Genomic DNA, 15,661 nt, shown 5'->3' with positions numbered 1-15,661 from the left:
CGCTAGGCTGGTGTGCTCAGGGGATGAAGCAACTGGACTGCAGTGGTGCCCCGCAAGACGAACGCCTCGCAAGACGGAAAACCCGCTAGACGAAAGGGTTTTCTGTTTTGGAGGCACTTCGCAAAACGAATTTCCCTATGGGCTTGCTTCGCAAGACGACAGCCCATAGGGAAATATCCGGGACAGCGGGGAAGCGCAGCGCGTCTTCCCCACTGTCCTCGGACCTCCTCCGAAGCCTGGCGGCGGGGCGGGAACACCTCCTCCCGCTGCCCGGCTTCGGAACGATGCTCAGAAGCCGGGCGGCAGGGCGGGAACACCTCCTCCCGCCGCCCGGCTTCGGAACGATGATCCGAAGCCGGGCGGCGGGGCGGGAACACCTCCTCCCGCCGCCCGGCTTCGGAACGATGCTCCGAAGCCGGGCGGCGGGGCGGGAACATCTCCTCCCGCCGTGGGCTTCGGAACGATGCTCCGAAGCCGGGCGGCGGGGCGGGAACACCTCCTCCCGCCGCCCGGCTTCGGAACGATGCTCCGAAGCCGGGCGGCGGGGAGGGAACACCTCCTCCCGCCGCCGGGCTTCGGAACGATGCTCCGAAGCTGGGCGGCGGGGAGGGAACACCTTCTGAAGGCGGGCGGGGGCGAAAGTCTTTGTTCCCCCCTGCCTGCCTTCCCGGGAGAGCGGAGAAACGCAGCGCGTTTCTCCGCTGTCCCGGACGGCTTTTGAAGGCAGGCGGGGGGAGCAAAGACGGCTTTTGAAGGCAGGCGGGGGGAGCAAAGACTTTCGCCCCCCTGGACCTCTTCTGAAGGCGGGCGGGGGGCGAAAGTCTTTGCTCCCCCCTGCCTGCCTGTCCTGGAGGGCTTTTGAAGGCAGGCGGGGGGGGGGAGCAAAGACTTTCGCCCCCCGCCCGCCTTCAGAAGAGGTCCAGGACCTCCTCTGAAGGCTGGCGGGGGGCAAAAGTCTTTGTCCCCCCTGCCTGCCTTCCCAGGGGCTTTTAAATCGCCCCGGACAGCGGAGAAGTCCTCCGCTGTCCCGGGGCGATTTTAAAATGCCGCCCGCCAGCATTTTAAGATCGCCCCGGACAGCGGAGAAGTCCTCCGCTGTCCCCGGGTTTTTTAAAATGCTGGGGGTGGGAAGAAAAGCCCTTGTCCCCCCCCCCCAGCCTTCAGAAGAGGTCCGGGGACAGACTGTCCCCGCACCTGGTCTGAAGGCGGTTTCCCTAGGAACGCATTAATTGATTTTCAATGCATTCCTATGGGAAACCGTGCATCGCAAGACGAAAAACTCGCAAGACGAAGAGACTTGCGGAACGAATTAATTTCGTCTTGCGAGGCACCACTGTGTTTGCAGACCTGCTTCTGTAAGGGAAGGGAATGTTGTCAGTTTCGGGAATGAAAGCATGCAGGTCCCCAAGGACAGAAGGACCATCTGAGAGAGTTTGATGCAGCTTACTCCTAGGTAAACTAAACTGGATGCATAGGTTTGCAGTTCTGCTAATCCAAATGAGACGAGCCTGCTGGATCAGGCGAATGGCCCATCTAGTCCAGCATCCTGTTCTCATGGTGCCCAGCCAGGTCCCTTTGGAAAGCCCCAAAGCAAGACCCGAATGTCCAGTCCGAGTTTCTGTGCGCATGAGTAGCTGACCTGTACAAATCAGCATGTGCACAAACATTTGAACACACGCAGAGACACCTCACCGTGTACAGTGCAACGTGTGGACACAGTGCATTTCTTTCGTATGGGGCTTCCGTGGATGGGATCTTGGGGAGCTCTTGTTAGAAACGAACGGCAGGCTGAATCCTGCCCCTGTTTACCCACCCGTGTTGTGGGGTTGCTTCGGCGAGCTAACTGAAACGAGGAGGTGAACCCAAACTCCAAGCGCTTCCCTCGTCCTGCAACTCGCTCGCAGCAACAACACATTATAAAACTGCCTGGGTTTTGTAACCATCCCGCACGCCGCTGCCCAATGAGCGGCTGCAGCGGGAGGAGGGCGGGGTGGAGAGAAGGAAAGCGAGGCAGACAATCACATTGGCCTTTTGATTTTTACATAAGTATTTTGCATAGATGAGGTACTTTCATGAGGGGCGTGTCTGGGGAGGGAAGCCGGCAGAATGGAGGGGCTGGCGCTTCCACAGAAACAGACGGGCAGCAGCAACAGCGCGGTGTAGACGCTGCCTCTGCCTCCTCCAGCTTGTCGCGCTCCGCGGCGCCACTTGAGCAGCGTGCCCACCCTCCCGAGCAGAAGCCACCCACCGCCTCCGCTCAAGCCCAGTCATGGGCTCCCCGCAGCGGCAGGAGGAGCAAAAGCCACCAGCTCTAAGCTCGGCTGCCGAGGCTCTCCAGGCGCGCCGTTCAGAGCGCTCTTCTTCCTCGGCTTCCGTCGCCCTCTCTGCGTCCTCGCGGCAGCCAGAGACCACGATGCGCCCGCCCGAGTGGCAGGGGATGCTCCAGAGGGCAGAACGGTGGCTGGCGCAGAGCGGGCAGCTCCCCGAAGTCCTTCAGCTCTGTCAGCTGGCGTCGGGCAACACTCGGCTGCTGCGCGCGGAGCAAATGGGCGAGCTGGTGGATTGCATGGCGCGCAGCATCCGATTGAAAAGCAGCTCGGCGCCGGTACGTGAATGGGAGGTCTTCGGCTGCCACAAATGCCAAGGTTTCCTCTACGAGCCTGTCTCGTTGCTCTGCGGCCACACTTTTTGCAAAAAGTGCCTGGAGAAGGAAACGGGCCAGGCGGCAGGATGCAGCATCTGTCCAGGGGGCAAGGGCGCTCTGCCCCGGCTCCGGATAAATGTCGTCCTCAGCAACCTGTTGGCCAAATGCTTTCCTGAAAGAGTGAAGGCGTCGCAGCTCCGGTGTGAAGGGAATCTCTTATATAAGGAGAAGAATTTCCAGGCTGCCCTTCAGAAGTACAACGAAGCAATCCGATTAGGTAAGTTACCTTGCGATGCAGCGGCGTAGCGTGGGGGGTGCAGGGGGGGGCCCGGCCGCACCGGGCGCAACATCTGGGGTTAGGGCAAAGCCACGGGTTAGGGGGCGCAAATCCACGGGTTAGGGGGCGCAAATTACTTGCCTTGCCCCGGGTGCTGACAACCCACGCTACGCCGCTGTTGCGATGCGCTCCGTAGGTGAGGTGGGCAGTGGATTACTCAGCGCCACCTTTTCTTTTCTTTCTCTTCCTCTCGCTTAACCAGGGACCTGTGGGGTTGTATTTCTGCTAGCCTGTTCACGCGTGAGCGTAGAACGCGCTATTCCTTTCTTGCTGACTCGCAAATGAGCGTGTGAGTTTCCTCGCTTTGATGGAGGAAAGTGGTATTCTTGGCGGGGTAGGGGGGTGGGGTTGAAACTTCTCTCCGTGTTTTTATCTATCTGGTGACTCGTGCACATGTGCAAGCTACCACAGGAAGTTTCCGTTTCCTAGAAATAAATACTGTACGCACGTGTGAACCAGCTGCTTGTCACTCCTTTGACGTTCCCCGTTCTCCTGGCAACTTCTTAAACTTTTCTGAGGGACACAGAGGTGAGGTGGCCAGCTGCTGTTATTTGTTAAACTGGCCCTGCTCTCCGGCCCTGTCTTGTATCCTGACAGGCAGAAATTCAACTGGTACAGCTCTTGGCAATATGTAGAGCTGCTGCTGGGGTGTGGGTGGGTGGGTGCGGGTGTAAAGGTATAGCAGCAGATCAGTAAAAAAGAAGAAGCCAGCAACCTTATACAGAAGATGTGCACCGATTGTTATGAATCTGAGTTTATTGTACTCCAATCGCAGCTTGTTTTGACAGATTTAGTATTGGTGTTGGGTCACTATTGTGAGTGTCTAAACAAGGGCTCTGTTTGCCGTGTATGTTATCCAGGGCAGATCAGTGTAACTGCTTGTGCATAGTGTGGTACCTGGTGAGAGTGCGCATTCATACAACCAATGTACCCCACATCTACACCTGCCATGTAAGAAAGCTCTTCTTGCCTGTTGGCAGGATGGAATAGAAGGTAAATACAAACATGATAAATTACAGCTTAGTAACACTGATTCAGACCTTCAAGGTAGTCTTATCACCACTATGCTTCTGGCCGCCTCTCATCTTTGTATAAAGCCAAAGTGTATTAAAAGAACGACAGGTGTGTTTCCTCTGGGATGCTCACGGTATCAATTAATGCGATGGGTTTCAACCTGAATATCTTGGTCAGCTTATACTGCCGGCCACGAAATACAGTGGTACCTCGGGTTACATACGCTTCAGGTTACAGACTCCACTAACCCAGAAATATTACCTCGGGTTAAGAACTTTGCTTCAGGATGAGAACAAAAATCGTGCTCCAGCAATGCGGCAGCAGCAGGAGGCCCCATTAGCTAAAGTGGTGCTTCAGGTTAAGAACAGTTTCAGGTTAAGAACGGACCTCCGGGACAGATTAAGTACTTAACCCGAGGTACCACTGTAGAAGGGGATCTAAGTACCCACCCTCCTCCGAGGGGTGTAGCCTGCAAGGTCTTTAAAAGGTTCGGCGTGACTAAAATGTACATATGCTGATTTATATGAACAGCTACAAATATCGATCTGTAAGCTGCACGGTGCTTTGCAGCATGCTGAGCTGCCCTATAAACAAAGTTGTTGTTGTCGTTGTTGTTGTTGTCGTCGTCGTGTTTTTTTTTTTTAAAAAGCTTTTTTAAAAGTAGAGGAAATGACAGGAGATCACGTAAGTCCCTGGACCACGCACACGATTAGCAACACCCCCTAACTAGCATCTAGCCCAGGAACGGAAAGGGCAATGAACCCTGGATGTGTCTTGTCCACCAGGCAAACCCTCACCTTTGCATCCTCACCAAAGTCTTGTCGATTCCGTCCGAAGTGAAAGTAGGTCAGGAGAACAGTATGTTGCATAAGCTTAGTAGCCCGGTCTTAATTCCCTGCCCCCTTCCTATGGAATGGTTGTGTAACGAAGCACAGGTCGCGTTCTCCAAAGCATCCCACTGGCGGTCTGATCATATTTAGTTAAATTGCCAGTGACTCACTGCTGTGGTCTCTTGCTCACTGGAATTAGATTTTATTTCTAGATGTGAACAGTGGCTTTTTGTCTGCAAAGGATCCCCCTCCCCCCCGCCCGCGCGCCGCCGCCGCCCCACGCATTTCTCTTTAAAGCAGCATGAAAGCTAGGATTAATAGACACTGTTGAATTGAGTGAAATGCCTTTTTAAGAAAGTATTGATTGTGCCAAATCGAAGGGGTCAGTGTCAGTGATTTCAGAAATTGTGGAAGCTTTTCCATAAAGAATCTTGATTTACCTTTTCTGTAGCAAGAGGCTTGACACATGAATCCTGCTGGCTTTTTTAAAAATCTTTTTTCTTTTGGCAAACTATTGCATAACTTCCAGAGTGGTAGCTGTGTTAAGTATTTGGCAGCCAAAAAGAGAGAGAGAGAGAGAGAGATCAGAGGTTCTTTGTGGCACCTTTTAAAGATGAAAGGAAAACTCTTGGGATGCCATGAAGTTTTTGTTGTGTTTAGGAAAAAAAAGTTGAGCCATAGAGCATCATCTGTAGTGAAAATCATAATATCATATAATCAAATCATCAAATCATGCAGCCATACCATGTAACCATAATATCAAGCAATCGTTCATACAGCCATAAATAATAATAATAATAATAATTTTATTATTTATACCCCGCCCATCTGGCTGGGTTTCCTCAGCCATATAAAGGGCCCCATTACCTTCAGTAGCTTAAAGGTAAAGAGACCCCTGACAGTTAAGTCCAGTCGCGGATGACTCTGGGGTTGCGGAGCTCATCTCGCTTTACATGCCCAGATATCGCGCGGGCCCCCCTGGTTGAAATGATCAATTTGTCCCTTAACACAGGGACATTCCCAGGGGAGCTGAAGGAAGCTATGGTGTGTCGGCTCTTAAAGAAAACTTCACAAGATCCTTTAGATTTATCCAATTATCACCTAGTTTCAAATCTCCCATATCTGGGTAAGGTAATTGAGAGAGCAGTTGCTGAACAGCTTGGCAGGTTTCTGGAGGAAACATCGGCTTTAGATCAATTTCAGTCCGGATTCCGTCCTGGTTTTGGAATCGAGACGGCTCTGGTCGCCCTAACAGATGATCTCCGCAGACAACTGGATTGAGGCGGGTCGGGACTGCTGATTCTCTTAGATTTGTCAGCAGCCTTTGACATGGTCGATCATGATCTTTTGGACCACCGCCTCGCTGATGTGGGGATACAGGGCATAGCCCATAAATGGCTGTGCTCTTTTATCTCTGGTTGGGGACAGAGGGTGGCACTAGGGAGGGAGTTGTCGTCGCGCTTCTCTTGCAGGGGCCCAATTAGTGCCATTGCCTTCTGTTAAGAGTTTGGGTGTAATCCTTGACGCCTCCCTTTCCAGGGAGGCGTAGGTTACAACAACAGCCAAGGCGACATTTTTCCACCTTCGCTGCATCAAACAGTTGGTCCCTTACCTTTCCCGCCTCGACCTGTCCACAGTGATCCATGCGATGGTCGCCTCCAGGCTTGACTACTGTAATTCGCTCTACGCGGGGCTGCCCTTGAAGCTGTCCCTCTTTTATCTCTGGTTGGGGACAGAGGGTGGCACTAGGGAGCGAGTTGTCGTCGCGCTTCTCTTGCAGGGGCCCAATTAGTGCCATTGCCTTCTGTTAAGAGTTTGGGTGTAATCCTTGACGCCTCCCTTTCCAGGGAGGCGTAGGTTACAACAACAGCCAAGGCGACATTTTTCCACCTTCGCTGCATCAAACAGTTGGTCCCTTACCTTTCCCACCCCGACCTGTCCACAGTGATCCATGCGATGGTCGCCTCCAGGCTTGACTACTGTAATTCGCTCTACGCGGGGCTGCCCTTGAAGCTGTCCCAGAAACTCCAGCAGGTGCAGAATGCTGCAGCGAGGCTCCTCACGGGGTCTCTGCCATGGGAGCATATTCACCCAGTGCTTTTCCAGCTGCATTGGCTCCTGGTGGAGTACAGGGTCAGATTTAAGGTGCTGGTTTTGACTTTTAAAGCCCTTCACAGCCTAGGACCCTCATACCTACGGGACTGCCTCTCCTGGTATGCCCCACGGAGGACCTTAAGGTCCACATATAGCAACACCCTAGAGGTCCCGGGCCCTAAGGAAGTTAGATTAGCCTCAACCAGAGCCAGGGCCTTCTCAACACTGGCCCCAGCCTGGTGGAATGCTCTGTCTCTTGAAACCTGGACCCTCGGGATCTGATCTCTTTCTGCAGGGCCTGTAAGACAGAGTTGTTCCACCTGGCCTTTGGCTCAGAATCAGTTTGATTCCCTCCCCCTCTTTCTTTTTCCTTTCTCCTATGAAGAGATCGCTCCCGAATTGTTTTAATGTTGTATCTTAATCTTTTAAATTGTATTTTAATCAACTTGTCTTTATTATTGGTTGTTAGCCGCCCTGAGCCCGGTTTTGGCTGGGGAGGGCGGGGTATAAATAAAAAGTTGTTGTTGTTGTTGTTGTTATTTATTATTATTATTATTACAGTGGTGCCTCGCAAGACGAAATTAATTCGTTCCGCAAGTTTTTTCGTCTAGCGAATTTTTCGTCTTGCGAAGCACGGTTTCCCATAGGAATGCATTGAAAATCAATTAATGCATTCCTATGGTCAAAAAAAGTTGAAACAAAGCCAAATTTGGTACAACAACAGTTTATTAAGTGCTCTTTAAAGTCACACATACTGTAAAGAGCATTTCAAAAATTTAAGGAACAATAAATTAAGTTTCTAAACATGACAGAAAAACATTTAAAAATCAACAAAGTGCACAGCACATACATTTTCTAAGACTCTGGGGGACAACTCGAAGAAGGTTCCTCTTCCACTCTTTTCTTCTTGCTGAGGAGCCTGTCCATGGTCTGCTGCTTCATCCGCCTTTTCAGCAGCTCCCTGAAAGGCGACATGACCGTCGCATCAAAAGTGTTCGCCTGGTCATGTGCCACGTGCTTGTTAGGGTGGTGCCGCTGTGCAAAAGCCTGCACCTCCTTCCACTTCTGGCAAATGTCCCTCAGTTCTTTGGAGGACAGCCGTTCCTCAGTTGCTTCCTCCTCTTCCAGCGAGGCCTGCTCCTGCGCAACCTCTGCCTGCAGTTCGACCAGCTCCTGGGTGGTCAGCTCGTGGTCGTGCTACTCCACCAGCTCGCTGACATCCTCCTCCGTGACCTCCAGGCCCATGGTCCTCCCCAAAGCAACAATGTCCTGCACCACTGTTGACTCTGGTGCATCAGAGTCACTTGGTGCCACACAGTCCGGCCACAGGCTGCGCCAAGCGCAATTCAAATTTCTCTGGCTGATCCCGTTCCAGGCCGTGGTGATCATCTTCAAGCAGGTGACGATGTCAAAGTGGTCCTTCCAGAATTCCCGCAGGGTGATGGTGGTGCAATCAGTCACCTCGAAGCATCGCCTGAAAAGCTCCTTGGTGTAGAGTTTTTTGAAATTGGCGATGACCTGCTGATCCATCGGCTGGAGCAGTGGCGTGGTGTTAGGCGGCAGGAACATGATGTTGATGAAGCTGAACTCCTCCAGCAATTCCACCTCAAGGCCTTTAGGATGAGCAGGAGCATTGTCCATCAGAAGCAAAGCCTTCAGCGGCAGGTCGTTATCCAGCACGTACTGCTTGACAGCAGGGCCAAAAGCAAGATTGACCCAGTCCACAAACAGCACACGTGTGACCCAAGCCTTACTGTTGGATCGCCACATGACACTCAGCTGCTCCTTGTCGACCTTGTGTTTCTTGAAGGCCCGTGGGTTCTCCGAGTGGTACACCAGCAGGGGCGTGATCTTCAGGTCGCCGCTTGCGTTGGCACAGAAGAGCAGGGTCAGGCAACTTGGCCTCCTCCTGTGTGATGAAAGTCCTTTTGGGCATCCTCTTCCAAAACAGCCCGGTCTCGTCACAGTTGAAGACTTGCTGTGGAACGTAGCCCTCCGCCTTCACAGCCTCCAGGAACTCCGCTGCAAAGTCTTCAGCCGCAGGAACATCAGAACTGGCAGCCTCTCCATGCCTGACCACGCCGTGGATTCCAGATCTTGCCTTGAACCGGTCAAACCAGCCTCTGCTTGCCTTGAAGACTTCTGGCTCGCCTGATGTTCCTGGCTGTTCCCGGATGAGGTCAGCGTGCAAGGCCTTGGCCTTCTCACAAATGACGGCCTCAGTCACTGTGTCCCCTGCACACTGCTTCTCTTCTAACCAGATGAGCAGCAACTTCTCGACCTCCTCCAGAACAGCTGGGCGGTTCTTCACGATCCTGGTGACTCCCTTGGCTGCATCAGTCGCAAGGATCTTCTCCCTCATCTTCAGGATGGTGCCGATGGTCGATGGGTTCCTGCCGTACTCCCTGGCGAGGTCTGTCACACGCATTCCACCGTCATGCTTCCAGATGATCTCCTTCTTCATTTCCAGCGTCACCTTCTCCTTCTTCCTCTCGCCGGCCTCCGCAGCAGCAGTCTTCTTGGGTCCCATGGCAGCACAGCTCCTACCTTCGTAAACTCAGAAAAAGAAAAAGAAAAAGAAAATCAGCAATTCAAACCCAGAACCAAGTCCTTGGATTCCAAACACCCAACCCAAAATCCAAAACCCCCCAAAAAAGTTTTAGAAGTTTAACTTACGAAATGGCTGCAAATCACCAAAGTCTTCAAAAACCTCAAATGGCTGCAAAAGAAGTTTTGGAAAAGCTTTAAAAATCACCAAAGTCTTCAAAAACCTCAACTGTTCCCCCAGCCACCCACCCACCACACAGAAATTGCAAATCCCTCCCCAACTGTTCCCCCAGCCCCTCCCCAACTGTTGCAAACCCCTCCCCAACTGTTCCCCCAGCCACCCAGCACAGCACACAGAAATTCAAAAGCCACAATTTAAAAAAACAAACAAACAGCAGAGTGGCCCAATGGTCGCAGAAAATCATAAAAATGCAGGAAAAAACCACACAAGCTCCCAGATTCTTGCAAACCTCTCCCCAACACCAAGTCCTTGAATTCTAAACACCCCAACCCAAAATCCAAAAACCCCCCAAAAGGTTTCAAAAGTTTAACTTACCAAATGGCTGCAGAAGAAGTTTTGGAAAAGCTTCAAAAATTCAGCAAAGTCTTTAAAAAGCTCAAAAAGGCTACCACACTGCGTGCTATGTGTTGCTCCTCGAAGTCAAGTCGCAACTGCACCTCTTCAAGCAATGCACCCTGGGTTTTAACGGTTTTAAGACAAAGGAAACAAACTTGCAAGACGTTTTCGTCTTGCGAAGCAAGCCCATAGGGAAATTCGTCTTGCGAAGCAACTCGAAAACGGAAAACTCTTTCGTCTAGCGAGTTTTTCGTCTTGCGAGGCGTTCGTCTTGCGGGGCACCACTGTATTATTATTACTGGACGAGGGAGCTGATGTTTGTCCACAGACAGTTCTTCCATGTCATGTGGCCAGCATGACTAAGCCACTTCTGACAAAACCAGAGCAGCGCACGGAAACGCCATTTACCTTCCCGCCAGAGCGGTACCTATTTATCTACTTGCACTTTGATGTGCTTTCGAACTGCTAGGTTGGCAGGAGCAGGGACCGAGCAATGGGAGCTCACCCCGTTGCGGGGATTCGAACCGCTGACCTACTGATCGGCAAGCCCTAGGCTCTGTGGTTTAGACCATAGCGCCACCCATGCTTAGGCCTCGTCAATCCTAAATCTGGACCTGATCAGCATAGTCAACGTTGAGCTAAAAGAACCAGTAGCCTAGATGTACCTATTAGGCAACTGCCTTCATTGCAGGCGGTTGGACTAGATGACCCTTGGGGTCCCTTCCAACTCTACAATTCTATGCAGTTTAAGTAGTTCTGTCCCTATAATTCCCAAAAGAAAAGCTTCTGGGTTTTCTTATTCTTGTATGCTACTACAGCGACAAGAATATTACTCGCCCTCAAAATGGAAAGATGCAGAAATCCCATCAAAGGAAGAATGGATACAAAAATGTACGGAGTATGCAGAAATGGTGAAATTTACCGGAAGAATAAGAAATCAAGATAACAAACTTTTTCTAAAAGAATGCAAATGGTTCATTAAATATTTACAGATAAATTGCAAACAGATAAAGAACATTGGCGGGATTCTTGTAATAACCTGCAGTTTCATAAGAGTACATATTTAAAGTAGATGAATAAATGAGCAAATTAAGTTAATTTGGATATGTGGAAGATATTAAAAATAAATTCAAGGAACCCCAGAAAGGGGGAAGGAAGTCAAGTTTTGAAATGTTAAAATGATTGTAAAATTAGTGAAATGTATAAACCTGAAAAGCATAAATAATAATAATAAAACAACTCTATGATTCTACATTTTATGTGGATGGTGCTGTTTCAATTGCATTAGCAGCAGCACCTGCCTCTGAACATTGCAAACAGAGGGAGGGGAGCACTGTTCAGACAACTGGTTCCTGTCACTCTTATGTAAAGTTTATATTGCATAGAACACACCATGAAAAACACTGTTTTAAAAATCAGGAATTTCGTGTTTTAAACGTCACTGTCTGCTAAGGTAGCCTTTTTTGATCCACCCTTTTGTAGAAATAACAGAACCTTCATTTCCTCCCCATTGATTTATAGAAACTGTGTGATCTTATAGCTTTGTCATCACTTGTGTTTATGAAACTCCTGAAGAGCTTGTGTAAGACAAACATGATGGCTCTTATAACACCAGTTCCTGAGAGCTCCAGTTAATTTAAAACTTAAATAATGGATGTTTCCAAGACGTACCAGAGACGAAGTGATTATGAAGGATACTGTATACATCAGAAGTGCCTATAGTTCTTGTTAATAGTTGTACTGAGTCAATGTTTCCATTACTCTTCCAGAGCCCAGTGATCATTTGTCATATAGCAACCGGTCCCAGGTTAACTCACTTTTGAACTGTTGGGAAGAAGCTCTTAAAGATGCAGAAATGGCCTGTAGTCTCCAGCCAACGTGGGTAAAGGTGAGTGCCGGTTTCAGATCCACATCTTTTTTATTTAACTGAGCAAATTGTCACTGTCCGTGTCACAGTGGAAATAAATGTCTCTGATTTATGGCCAATTGGCAATTCCTCAAACAGTCCAGCAGATTGTGCACAGTTAAATTTGTGATGGGAAATATGCAGCGGTAACTTCTGAGATATAAAGGAGGCCTGAGCTTGCAAATAACTCCACGCAAGTTACTAGTCCACAAACATTTTGGTAAAGGTAAAGGTAAAGGGACCCCTGACCATTAGGTCCAGTCGTGGCCGACTCTGGGGTTGCGGCACTCATCTCGCTTTATTGGCTGAGGGAGCCGGCGTACAGCTTCCGGACCATGTGGCCAGCATGACTAAGGCGCTTCTGGCGAACCAGAGCAGCGCACGGAAACGCCATTTACCTTCCCGCCAGAGTGGTACCTATTTATCTACTTGCACTTTGACATGCTTTCGAACTGCTAGGTTGACAGGAGCAGGGACCAAGCAACGGGAGCTCACCCTGTTGTGGGGATTTGAACTGCCGACCTTCTGATCAGCCAGCCCTAGGCTCTGTGGTTTAACCCACAGCGTCGCCCGCACCCCCCAACGTTTTGGTAGTTTCTGGCAAATTGGTGGCCTGAAAGAAAAAATCAAGTTATCAGCTACGTTTACAAAATATTCTTCCTTGCCTAGCCACTTGGAGGTAATTTTGCTCACTACAGATGACCTAGTATGGCAGCGGTGAGGAATCTGAGGCTCATGGGCAAATGCAGCTCATTAGATATCTTTGTCTGTCTGTCAGGACTCTCCATAGGCTACACTTCCTATTCCCAGCCCTCACACTCCTTGAGTGGTTTTGCCTGGCTGAAATTTGTCCTTGATCTCTGATAATGCTTTGTGCATGCATAATTTTGCCTCAGGCCTTGTCATGTGGCCTCCAGAAGACTCCTCAGAAGGAATGTGGCCCTCAGTAAGAACACGTTTATCGGCTTTTGTGGTATAACAGGGCTGGTGCACTTGCCGCCTTCAAGATGCTGGTGCACAAACTATAGGTCTTCTCTGCTGTATCCCCTGAAGCACAGGAAGGGCTGTAGCTGGGTGGCAGAGCTTTTGCTTCACATGCAGAAGGTTCCAAGTTCAATTCCCAGAGACTCCAGGTACGGCCGAGAGAGACTCCCTCTCTGGAACTCTGGAGAGCCCTTGCCAGTCAGTGTGAACAATACTAAACTTGATGAACTAAACAATGGTCTGACTCTGTACAAGGCAATTTCCTGTGTTTTTACTGCATATGCTTAAGTTGTTAGGTGAGCCTAGGAAAAGGCAGTGATGACTCCCTTCCTTCTTGCAGGGTCACTTACGGAAGGGACAAGCCCTTGTTAAACTTGGGAAAACAGAAGAAGCTTTTCATGCCTTTTTATTCTCCCTTGCCTTGGATTCTGGGAACAAAATGGCCAGATCAGAAGCTCAAAGGGTGAGTCCTATGTATCTTTTTATCTGATGTCCACATCTCTAACCGCAGCACCATCTCCTATTTTAAGAAAGAAGCCAACCTGTAGCTTACCAGTTTATCGGATGTGGTTGTGCTTCATTATGCTCTCCACTATTGTATTGTCTGGGTGAACCTTATGTAAGTTATTTTGGAGCAGGGAACTGTCACCATCTTGTTGCCATATGAAGCTGCCAAGCACATCGGTGGTGCTGTGATGGAGAGGTCACACCGAGTCCTTCGCAGTGCACATGACAGGCAGGCAAAATAGCAAATCAGATGTTTGTTCAGCTATCGGTCTTGCCCCTTTTGCACCATGCTCACTTTTTAAAATGTAGGGTGTTCACTTCAACTTTGATCCCCACCACTTCATCAATAATACTTTTAAAAAATGCTTCGGGGATTGGTGGTGAAGTTGGCATGGATCTTTGTGACTTTGCAAGTTCACCTTACTTGGAACTGTATCCTGGTTGCCCTACATGACTCCACCTTTCCCCCATCAGCTCCTTCTTCAAAACCCACCTTTCCCTTAGAAGTACTTATCATAACCCCATGCCTCACATCTATTGCCCATGGGTTTCTAAAGTAATTGCATATTGTTCCCGTGTCTGCCCTCTGCATCCATCTCCCTAATGGCATTGTATAAATAAAAAACAGCCATAATCATGATTTTTAGTCCACTTTTTGTCAGCTGTCATATTAAACCTCTAAGCCAAGTCATGTCATCATGTTGTAAGATTTAAAAAGGGCTAGAGATAGCTTAATTATGGTGATGTTGGTGCCATCAAATGCACACAGTTTTCCTCCCTGGGATGAACTTTGAAAAACCAGTTGCACAAGGTTTTTGGCATGATTCAGGCTGAACTGGGGAAAGCTGGCTGTGGGGAGGAAGGCTGCCAGTTGGCTAGTGACTCTGATGTCACCAACCCGCCACTTCTTCTTTTCTTCTTGGCAGCCCCCGGAGCAATTTTGCAACTGGTTTTAAAATTAACTTCCTTTTCTTGGTAAGGTGAAATACATACATATATATATATATTGTGTATATATATATATATATATATATATATATATATATATACCGTATATATATGCCAACTTTTGTATCTTGGCATGTCCCTTTCCCCCTGCCTCCCTGACAAACCATTGCCTTATGTGCTGTCATTGTGCCATGTGCTGTTTTTGTACTGGTGTGTCTCATTTCAGTGCTGTTCCTCAGCACAACGCTGCAATGAACTGATAACGTTCATTTTCCAAAGTTGCATTGGTGACAGGCATTGTGTGAAGGAGGCTGCATTTAATGATAAAAGTAGCCTTTGGCTGAATTGGATGACTGTCCTCAGAGCACAGCACAGTGAACTTGTCTGATTCTTCACTAAGGCTGTTTGGGCAGTTGTGACACTCTTCTTCTTTCAGAAGTGCTCGGACTGAACCCATAAAGCTGAGCTCATCCTAGCTGGTTGCTTAGTTTATAATTGCCATCAGCCTAAGAAGTGGGTTGTGTTCAGTGAGCATGATAAAATTCAGGGAAGCAACCTGACCTCCCTTCTACCTTGGAATTCCGGTGTGGAGACTGGGAAAAGTCTCTGTTCCATATTCAATGCCTGTTTATTACAGTATATACCTTTGCTCGCAAGGGCTCTTTAATTCACCTCCTTCTCCAGTGTAAATCACTAGAGGCTCTGGCAGGATTTGCTGCTTGAGTATCTTGAGCAATTGGCATTCAGAAAAATGAGCTGCAGGTAGGGGAGGTAGGGGTGTGGAGCCTATGATATGGTCAGACTCCCATCAACCATGACCATTGGCCGTGCTGGCTGGGGAGAGGCATCTGGAGGGGCACAGGTTCCCCAGCCCTGAAATAAAGTGTGGGGAGGAGGTTAAAGAGCCCTTTGGCTTGGGTCTTAGGTAATATGGAAGCAAATAAGTTTCTGGCCCTCTAGCCCTTGCTCAATTCAGAATATTGCCTCCGGGTTTCACAAATACTGTTTGTTCATGAATATAGGGGAAAGGAGTTGGGAGACATCTCAGCCAAGAGAAACCCGTACTGCCCTGTGACTTGGTCACACCACACAGTGTGCATGAGGCTTCCACTGTGCAATTCAAGCTGGGAGGGTTGCGGCAAACTGCACTGGGCCCATGCAATGCAATATTGATGCCAATGGTTGGCGTTAGCTTCTTAGTCTCATGAGATGAGAATGCAAAACGGCAGGTAGGGGATAAATGGCCCTCCAGATGTTGCTGGACTCTAGCTTG

General features: G+C 49.4%; 1 protein-coding gene across 3 annotated transcripts in view; it reads left to right on the top strand.

Annotated features, from left to right (window-relative positions):
• Positions 1-914: 914 nt before the first annotated feature.
• The window catches only part of LONRF3 (LON peptidase N-terminal domain and ring finger 3), a 44,847-nt gene continuing 30,100 nt past the window's right edge, over positions 915-15,661 (top strand). For 2 of the 3 annotated variants that reach the window (XM_077922263.1, XM_028715704.2), the window contains exons 1-3: positions 915-2,921; positions 11,813-11,931; positions 13,274-13,396. In XM_077922263.1, coding sequence (XP_077778389.1) covers positions 2,270-2,921; positions 11,813-11,931; positions 13,274-13,396 — 894 coding nt within the window. In that variant the 5' untranslated portion in view covers positions 915-2,269. The remainder of the gene's footprint in view (positions 2,922-11,812; positions 11,932-13,273; positions 13,397-15,661) is intronic. The other variant, XM_028715705.2, reaches the window with a different exon arrangement.

Source organism: Podarcis muralis, chromosome Z (assembly GCF_964188315.1).
Source record: "Podarcis muralis chromosome Z, rPodMur119.hap1.1, whole genome shotgun sequence".
In the NCBI taxonomy this organism is placed as follows: domain Eukaryota; kingdom Metazoa; phylum Chordata; class Lepidosauria; order Squamata; family Lacertidae; genus Podarcis; species Podarcis muralis.
This window is presented reverse-complemented; position numbering and strand designations above follow the sequence as displayed.